Source organism: Sminthopsis crassicaudata, chromosome 3, assembly GCF_048593235.1.
Source record: "Sminthopsis crassicaudata isolate SCR6 chromosome 3, ASM4859323v1, whole genome shotgun sequence".
Taxonomy (NCBI): domain Eukaryota; kingdom Metazoa; phylum Chordata; class Mammalia; order Dasyuromorphia; family Dasyuridae; genus Sminthopsis; species Sminthopsis crassicaudata.
In genome coordinates this window covers 453,994,787-454,004,694 of record NC_133619.1, presented here as the reverse complement: position 1 = coordinate 454,004,694, position 9,908 = coordinate 453,994,787, and the positions used below count along the sequence as shown (strand labels likewise).

The 9,908-nt window shown below is 35.6% G+C and overlaps 1 protein-coding gene across 2 annotated transcripts in view; it reads right to left on the bottom strand.

The window, feature by feature from the left end:
• Window positions 1-2,911: 2,911 nt before the first annotated feature.
• Window positions 2,912-9,908, bottom strand: part of DPP4 (dipeptidyl peptidase 4) — a 97,592-nt gene continuing 90,595 nt past the window's right edge. For both annotated transcript variants that reach the window (XM_074303282.1, XM_074303283.1), the window contains 3 exons: window positions 6,410-6,482; window positions 6,058-6,131; window positions 2,912-4,296 (listed from right to left, as the gene is read on the bottom strand). In XM_074303282.1, coding sequence (XP_074159383.1) covers window positions 4,195-4,296; window positions 6,058-6,131; window positions 6,410-6,482 — 249 coding nt within the window. In that variant the 3' untranslated portion in view covers window positions 2,912-4,194. The remainder of the gene's footprint in view (window positions 4,297-6,057; window positions 6,132-6,409; window positions 6,483-9,908) is intronic.

Sequence of the window (9,908 nt, the reverse complement as noted above, 5' to 3'; positions counted from 1 at the left end):
GAAGGGACCACCACTGAGCAGTGAGCGAATTGGAATGATTATGCTGGAAGAGTAATGATAGTAATAGATAGGTAGATAGATAGGAAAAATGGGAGAGGGCCTTGAAGGTCAGGGTGACAAAAGTAGCTTCTAATTATTGATTATAATATGTCATTATAGGATCAAAATTTGGTTCAAAATTTTTGGTTCAGTGCACAAAGTATGTTTTGTATGGTTTAAAATCAGGATAAGGAAAGGAACTCAGTTTATATTTAGTGCATAAATAAGGATATGAATGCTCCCTCAGTTAATTTTCTGATTAAGGTACTATGGTACAATAGAAAGAGCATGGGACTTAGAATCAAGATATCTGAGTTCAAATGATTACTTTCTTACATACTCCCTTTATGGACTTAAGTCAATCATATAAGCTATCTGGGCTACAGTTTCCTGAACTCTTAAAATTTAAGAGGTAGACTAGATGATCTTTAAGGTTCTTCTCACTTGTAAATCTGATTCTATGATGTTATAACCTAGGTTTGAGTTCCATTTCCTAACTTAATAGCTGTGAAAACTTAGGCAAGTCTCAGCCTCTGTTTTCTTATACTTAAAATACAAACCATAAGAATTATCTATCTCACAAAGTAGATCAATGAAAATGTAAGGCATTGTTGAGTTAAGAGCTATATAAATGTCAGTTTCTCTAGCTAAAGTTATAATACAGGATCTCAGGCCTTCATTTTAACTTCATTTCTAACTCTTAGTTGATCAGGAATTTCAGATTTCACTGAAAATGAATTAAAAAGCAATTTTGAAGACAAGGGGGTTGTAAAGGTACCAACAGGCAAGCAAGAGACAGGAAAAAAAAAATTAAGCTAATTGACCTTAAGTCATAAAGCAAGTTTATGCTTTGTATTCCCTGTTTATGAAGGCAGAGAGCTATGTTTGCAGAACTAACCATTCTCACATCCCTAAAAATTTCAAGTAGGTGTGTTCAATTTCTTGTTAGGGATAAATTCTGACATAACATGTTTGTCTTAAGATGCCAGTACAGGGGCAGCTAGGTGGTACAGTGATTAGAGCACCAGCCCTGAAGTCAGGAGGACCCAAGTTCAAATCTGGTCTCAGACACCTACACTTCCTAGCTGTGTGACCCTGGGCAATTCACTTAACCCCAATTGCTTCAGGAAAAAAAAAAAAAAAAAAAGCCAGTACAGAGTACAAAGTACAGTCAGCACTGTTAGGGAATAGACAATAGAAACAACTGTAGTTTGTACCTTATTTGTATGAATTAGATTCAGACCCTTACAATCAAGTTAGTACAAGCGAATAATTACTAAAGAAATCCAGAAGTTAACATGTGCACCAACAATAATCTACCAAAATGGTCTTCACATACCCTCCAATGTTCCCAAATAAGTCTATCTTTCCCAATACTGGGACTAGATAGATGCTTCCAATATATTCTTACATTTGGAATGTATTTCTGATTTATTCATCATATTCTTTTAATGTCTTTGTCCTTTAAGTTGATTTAATTCTCTAATCAGTCATCATTGGAGGGCCCCTTGTCTTCTGCTCCATTATTATTCACATATTCAGTCCTTAAATACTTAAGGAAAAAAAAAAAAAAAAAACAACCATTTGTTATAGTTGCTTTGTAGGCACAAAAGAAAGGTTTGTATCTTTTGGGGAATTGAGGGGAATGACAGTCGGGTTTATCATCCAGAACTAGAGTTTTGATCCTAAATGGTGGTACAGATGGTCAGTGCAGATGACAGGGAGATTGCTATTCAATTTGTGTTTCAGACTCTTATTGTACTTCAGAAGTAGGACTTAGTATTTATGCAGGGTGTTTTCTTGATGGGGAATTATACAAAGATAAGCCCAATTGTCCTAGGTTAATTGGCTTGATCAAGAATATTCACTTTTGGGGAAAAATGTATCTTATAAGTAGTTCTTAAGTATAAGAGATATCATGAATTTGGGGCCAGGTAAGTAGAACTGTTTTCAAGTCCTCTTTCTGCCACAAGAGAAAAAAAATCAGCAAAATCCCTAGAGTCCCCTAGGCAAGTCTTTAAAACAGAAAATACTAAACTGCATTGGTGAAGAAGTTTCCACACTAGGAATTCTCTATATTGGTAAAATCAAAGGCCTGGATTTTTAATTTTCAACAGATGGCATAGCTACAGTCCAACCAATAAATAGGAAGTTTGACATTAGTAGTGGGGTAAAGAAACATTTTTATTGTATATTTAAAAGAAAAGTTGGAGTTGTGTGTTTGCAACCTTTTATTCAACCCTTTTTACAACTCATCCTCAATGATTCATTTGAAATGTTTTTAATAATATCAACTTCTGGATTTAAAAATCAATGACCTGGATTTAACAGGTAACTGTTAATTACCTGTCTGTGCTAATTTTATAAAGATATAAATCCAATCTATACCAATAAACTGAAGTAAAGAACTGGCTTCTAAATAATCCAAGCTATGAAAATCACAGATGCCTCAATTATGTGAGGATTTCAAATTTAAGACTTATTTTGAACATGAAACACCTAACCCATAAGGTTGTCTCCATTAGCATTTTGTAAGCCAAGCCCTAGCCTGAGATACACAAATATTTTAGTGATTAGGTCTACATGCATAATGGGTTTGACTGTTATGTTTTCATCAACCAAAAGTTTATTCCAGGCTAGTTCTGTGATTCCAACTATATCATAACTATTAAGTTTAACGGTTTTGTTCTGTAATATCTTAATATCTAAGGCTCATAACTACATTACAAAATCCAACCAGTTTCCTGGGAAAAGATTAGAGAGGCAGCATAATAACTCTTAAAAAAAAAAAAATCATTTCTCTAAGAGAGTATATGTTGTGTTAATGTACAGGCAGCAGAGAGGAAGGGGTATGCAATGAAAACAAGGCTACTAATACCACAAACTGCTTTATTACATCATAAATTTTGTGCTTTGTATTTAAAAAGAAAAAACAGCTCAAATCTTCCCATTTATTTAACAGATAATCTGGAAAATGTTAACAAAACCAATCAGAGCCTTCCAGAATGTACGTGGCCACATGCCAATATGATTTAAATCTGATTAGGGATACATACTCATTACCTCTGAAATGCCAGAAACACACTTATTAAATGATGAGGGAAATTTTTATAGTCTAATGAACATACAGTAATGCACAACATTCTAGTTATTTTATATTGCTCAAAGGGAATTTAAGATGGCTAAATTGCTCCTTAATTAAGAACATCAAGGAAACTGATGAAAAATTCAAATTGATGCAAATACTTTCTTCAAGTTTGGATTTGCAACACAATTAGGTTTCATTTTTTAAATGGGCAAGTTGATGGGCTTCCATCCAACTTCCAAGCTGTGTCTCATGTTTGAGAAAGGCCTTTCATTTATGAAACATTACTTGTAGGTTGCTGTTGGGTTTTGTTGTTGTTGTTGTTGTTTTAACACATTAAAAAAGTGGTGGAGAAGAACTTTTTTTTTCACAGTACTATTTGTTTTCATAGCACCTGTAACCACAGATATCATGGAGAGTGCTCCTCATTACTGACAATTATTCTGAACCCTCCAATTGTTTAGAATTCTGTGTAATGATTGTGGTTTAACTCAGGAAAAACCTTTGAAAATCTACTTTCATTTCTGAGAAAAGCTGCGCCACACATACCAGGTCAGTTTCTTATGTGCAGCTATAATTAGTAGTAAATACAAGGTAAAAGATATTAGGACTGAATATTTAGGTAAAGGTGTCCCCTACAGAATCCCTCTTTCTCCTACTTCATGTGATTCAATTTTCCATGATTTTAATGAAGGTTCACAGTCTTTGCAGAAGGCCAGTTGGGGACAGGGGAACAGGCCAATGATCCTGTGGAAACGTAGCACATGAACAATTCATTTCTTTTTTGTTTTAGCAGATGACATGTAAATGATCTGGATGCTAAACAAAATCCCACTGAATATATCCAAAATGCTGCAGTGCAATATAGTATGTTGGCAAGAAAGAATTTCACTTAAATGTTGACTTCATGTTGTATGTATGGAATTCAGGAACAAAAATACCCTTACATTTCTTGATTTGAGTTTATTTTCCCCAAGATAGTTATACTGACACAGTGCAGTTTTGGGTAATGAGAAAAAAATAGCTATTTAATAAGCTAAAAAAGAAATACGGAGTGAGACACTTGGGTGCTAAGGGAGATAAAAGCACTGTTTTAGGAAGTGGCTCATGTGAGTATATATATGTTGATGTGCTAAGCTGGTCCCAATGCTATGATTTTCATCTGTGTACCACTAAAGAGAAAGGGGAGAAAAGGCATCATTAGTAGTCATTATACAACAAATGAGGTAATTTAGCCCATCAAAAAATAAAACCAAAACTGGACATCTTAATCCTTTTGATTTCTATTATTCATAACCCTTAGAGAGTGCCAGGAAGGGCTATCACCCACTCCATCCCCAAAGACTTTTTCTTGCAAATGTCACTGTGGGTCTACAAAAATCCAATACTTATAGTCCAGAGGTCCTTAAGAGCCCTGCTTGTGAATTTCGCTATGTGACTTTTAAGGATGTGCAACAATGAAATAAAATAGACAAATTGATTTTCTCTTCTGACTCAAAGTCAATTCTAAAGCATAGTTCCCTGTGGGAAATGAATGGTGCCAATTTGTCCCTCCAGTTTGTGAATTGCTGTAAACATCATTCTTTATTTCTTGTCAGATAAAAAATATCAGTGTTAAAAAAAGAGTTAACATTTTGATTTTACTCTTTTTTCCCCCCACATATACACACCATCAAATGTCCAGTGAGGAAAGGGGGGAAAAATCCTGAGGTCAATTAACTACTCAGACATAGTATTAGAATCTGGGGTTTTGACAGATTTTTTTTTTCACTATATCCCATTTGGGTATCTGACATTGTGTAGACACAGCTTTACACCCAACAGAAATCCCTTACATTGAACTACTAATAAATAACATTACTTGGTTAAATCCAAGGCACAATTCATTGTTGGGTTATACTTATTTATCTAAAGGAAGCGATTATTTTATTAAAAATTTGACTGGACCAGCTTGTATTGGTTATTTAAAAAATTCTCTAATAAAACCAACACACCCTGACTCTTCCATAGACCACCACCCAACGAACTGCTATCTCTTCTTGAGGATTTCTGCTTGGTATCTAAATGACTGTTCCCCTCGTATAGAATGTGTAACATTGGAGCGGAGTGCCGACTAAAGCAAATATGTTAGTATGGGGTGGGAAAAGACAGGCTTTTCTGGCTAAAACATACAGGAGAGCTGAATTTTAAAATAAATATATAGAGTGACATAGAGATCTATGTATATCTTTTTTCAAAATCTGGAAAGCCCTAGTACAGCAAATGAGTTTGACTTAATACACAGAAACATCTTTCTGTATAGGCAACAAAGGCTCAAGCCGTTTCCGACTTTACAAAACAAGTCTAATTGCTTATTGCCTGTTGTTGTTCAACAAAAGATAACATGGCAATTTCACAAAACTGAAAAGTGGTGATTATTAATATCCTACTGCTGTGATAACTGCTAGTCATCTATACTGAACAGAAATGGATTTTCATATTTTGATCTGTTATTATTACTGCTGGTCTCACTTTAGAATGAAGCTGCCACACATTTACCAGATAAGTGATTAGATTTTCAACTGAAATCAGGGGAGATAGTAAAGATAAACAGAAGCCCAGAAATTTGGCATTCTGGACATAAGACTTGTGGCATGTTTATAATCCATCTTCCAGTTTGAGGGATTGTTTTTTTTTTTTTGTTGTTGTTGTTTTTTGCTTGTTTGTTTGGGTTTTGGTTTTGGTTGTTTTAACATTTTACTTCAGGTATTTTCACCTGGTATAAGGCTTAAGGACCTCTACTTTCTATCTCAGTTTCCTCCTCAATAACAATGACAATAGTTATGTCTCTTTCCCATCTCTGGGCTTCCCCCAGTAACAAGCATTTCTAAAAATCCCGGTACTTCTTGAAAAGTGGAATCATGCTGCCTCCCTCCCAAGAGCTTGAACCGTACCATTGCCTGGAAATCCACACCGGCCTCTACGAGGGCTTTGGAGATCTGGGCTGACTGCTGAAAATGAACATTATCTGGTGGGGAGAGATAAAAGAAAAATCAAGTCACCAGTGCTCTTTCTTGTCCAGTTCTTTGAAACCGAAAGATAGGAAAACAAGTCAAAGAATAAAAGGACTGTCTGAAGTTCTAGGACTCAACAATAACAGTTACCAGAAGACAAGTGAGTTGTGGAAAGCAACACTGTTTTATTGAAGTAAATGTAACAGTCTTGCCCCCTCATGCATTTGTTTTGTCAGTAGTGAAATTGCAAACCTGTCTGTGATACTAAAAAGTCTAATTAACTGAAACTCACCATCTGCTGTTCCATGAATAAGGAGGTACTCAACTTGTTTAAAATTTTCAGCTCTGCTCATGACTGTTGAATTCTGGAATTGGGGAGAAAAAAAAAAAAAGAATGTCATTATTCAAAAAAGGATCTGCCATAAACTGATTTTTCACTTCAGTTTACAAAATAAAATGTTTTCAGCTGGGGCCCCCTTTGATACAAAATATAGCAAGCCGCTATTCAAGCAAATGCTGTCTAGATGCAAGGCATAATGCACAGGATGCCCTCCTCCGCCTGGGAAACATGGGATTTGAAGTAGATGAAGCGGCTGCTTCTCCCCTGCACATTCTGGAAGTGGGCACCTGTCACCGAGAGGCAAGGCTTCAGGAAAAGCCACTTGAATCATCACTCCAAGTTCAGCCGGGTGCTGTGCGTTAGCACAGGGCATAGGAACATATTAGCAATGTATGTTCCATGGGCTTCTGCTGCTGTTCAGCCAAAAAGTGTATCACCATGGCAACCGGGCATCACATGGTACCATACATGCTACATTTCAAAGAGCCTGTACATAGCATTTTCTGCAACTAAACATACTCTGCAATATGCCATGTGAACTTTGGTCCATATTGCTATATTCTGAATGAAAAGCAAATATTATATGTTTCAAGAACAGATGTTTAAAACCTGGGGAAATACAATGGATGAGAAGTAAAATGAGACACTGGGCAGGAAAGGCCATGTATGGCCTCGAGTTAAACAGTGGGATAGCACAGACTGATTTCCTGGGTAATGGGAAAAGAAGATCATGATAGTTGTTTGTTGCCAAAGAAGCACTATGAAAATAAAGAACTAGTTTACTGGAGGAGACTCAAGTTCACAGAATTCTTGTTTAAGCTGTAAAGTTAGCGATCTAGAAGAGCAGAGAGACATCTCTGGAAAAGAATGACAGGAGTCTTTTGGTGCAGATTCCAGTTCTGCCCTATCAGAGAGTGAGGAGACAAGAACCTGGCTTTCCAAAATCTCAATCAAGAGAATAATCCTCATACTTTATATGAAGGCAAGATTATGAGCCAAACTGAGAAATAACTGACCAGAAGTTAGTAGCATTAGAAAACCTAAGCTGAGCTAATTCCACATCTTACTAGATAATTTTCAGTCCAAAGATCTGGATTCTAGTTCCACCTTTCCCCCACAAAAGCATGACTTCTGATAAGTCACTGAACTTTTATTAATTTCTGCATCCTCAGCAATAAAATGAGAGGATCACATTGTATCAGGGATTCTTAATCTTTTGTATGCTACGAACCTCCTTAGCAGCCCAGTGTAACCTGCAGAATTCTAGGAATAACATTTTAAATAATTGAAAGAAACATTAAAATTCAGTTAGAAGTTTGTCAAAATTAAGACTTTTTTTTCATCCAAGTTTATCTGTCCTTGAAATCTAACCATGGAGTCTAGGTATCCCATGTTAAGAATCCAATCTCTAAGGATCTTTCTAGTTTCAACATTCTAGGATTTCATCTGGTTATTAAATACAAGAGTTTTCAAAATGGGGTACTTTCTGGTGGCCAATAGCTGATCTCTTTTTATATTAGTGATTTCATTTTTTGGAACTGACTTGTAATTTCATTGATAGAAGGAATTTTTAGTGAGAACTTCCTCTATCTATTAAAAACTGCTCCCAACTCTGCAATCTAAAGTTTTAGCAATTTTTCTGAGGAATTGAAAGGTTATGTGATTGGTCCAAGCACATTCTTCATTTTTATTTTAGTGAAGCTTTGATAGCAAGTGTGAGCAATAAATGGTCAGTCAATCATCTTTTTGAAGTTTAGTATCTGGCTTGTCCCCTTTAAATATAAACATGGGTTTTGACTTTAAATTACATATAATAGAAGACTTTGAGGCAAAGAGCTAGAGTGGGAAACAAGAATCTATATGAATTTCTTGGGAATTTCAACAAACAACAAAAGTATATTGGCAATGGAGCCTTTCTGATCAGCTTTGTTTATAAGTACATAAAATTCAAAAAAAAAAAAAAAAAAGAAAAAAAGAAAAGAAAAGAAAAAAAAGGAAGAAATTTTGAAGATCCAATATCTTACCCCCCCCCCTTTTTTTTTTTAAGTCTTGTGGACTTCTTTGGCAGTCTGGAGAAATCTGTGACACCATTTTCATATTATGAATTGACATATGAATTTCATATATGAATTGACAAGTGCTTTGTGTGTGTATGTGTATATACGTATGTGTATGTGTGTGCACGCAGCTAGTGGAAGACTCATCTTCCTAAACTCAAATCTGGCCTCAGACACTTATTAGCTGCGTGATACCCCACCCACCCCAGGCAAGTCACTTAACTCTTTGCCTCAGTTCCTCATTTATAAAATGAGCTAGAAGGAAATGGCAAAGCAACCTACTATTTTTGCCAGGAAAACCCCAAATGGATTCACATCAAGTCAGATACAATTACAACTGAATAACAATAACTATGTATATATGTTGGGTTTTATGTATGTACATGTGGGTGCATATGTGTGTGACTTATTTTTTTCTTAAATTTTTAAGTGAAGGAAATGTTAAATTTCAATTAGAGGTTAATGAAAATAAAGATTGATTTTTTTTTCCTCAATCACATTCACAGATCATCTGAGATCTATCCATAAACCACTTGAGATTCCTTTAATTTACCTCATCTCTCATTTTGCAAATGAAAAACTTAAAAGTGCTGTGTGACCCTGGGCAAGTCACTTAACCCCAGCCTCAGGGGGGAAAAAATTAAAAAAGAAAAAGAAAAAGAAAAGAAAAAAGAAAAACTTAAAAGTGAAAAAAAAAAAAAAAAAAAGATTACAGAGAATTTTGAAATGGCCCCAAATCCAATGCATAACATGTGGCAAAAGTCAGTGGCTCAGACTTTCTGAGAGCAAATCCAAGTTTCCATGTACTTGCTGTCTGCTGTGTGCATAAGCACTGTGCTGGGTCCTAAGATCATTGTACTCTTTGTCAACTTGCTCAAAGAAATTACTGGCAGTATAGCACAACTTTTTCTGGTATCCATCTCCTGGTTCAACTATGTATTTCAAAACAGTCCCTTTCTTCTCCTCTAATTTAGGAATCTGGTCCTTGAGAACTGGTCAATGGCAACAAATTAATAAAAATTTAGGAAATATTTCATGTTATAGATGAGGCTGGAATCCATAGGGATATTGATTGACCTAGATAATCTTTAAAGTCTAATTCTGGAAGTAAAAGCCCACTACTGCTATTATGGAGCATTGCCATCTTTATGTGCTCAACAGTTCTCAATTGAATCCTCTTCCCATCAATGGATCTACAAATTCTGTGCATGAAATTGTGCCATCACATTCTGCTTCCTCAGTTTGCCAAAGTGCAACCCCTGCAATTGCCTCACTGTCATTAGAAAATACAGAGGCATGTGGGCTTGGAGCTAAGAGATCTGGGTTCTAGTCCTAACATTACATTTGAGGTTTGAATAAATCACTTTAGTTCTCTGAAACTCAGTTTTATTAAT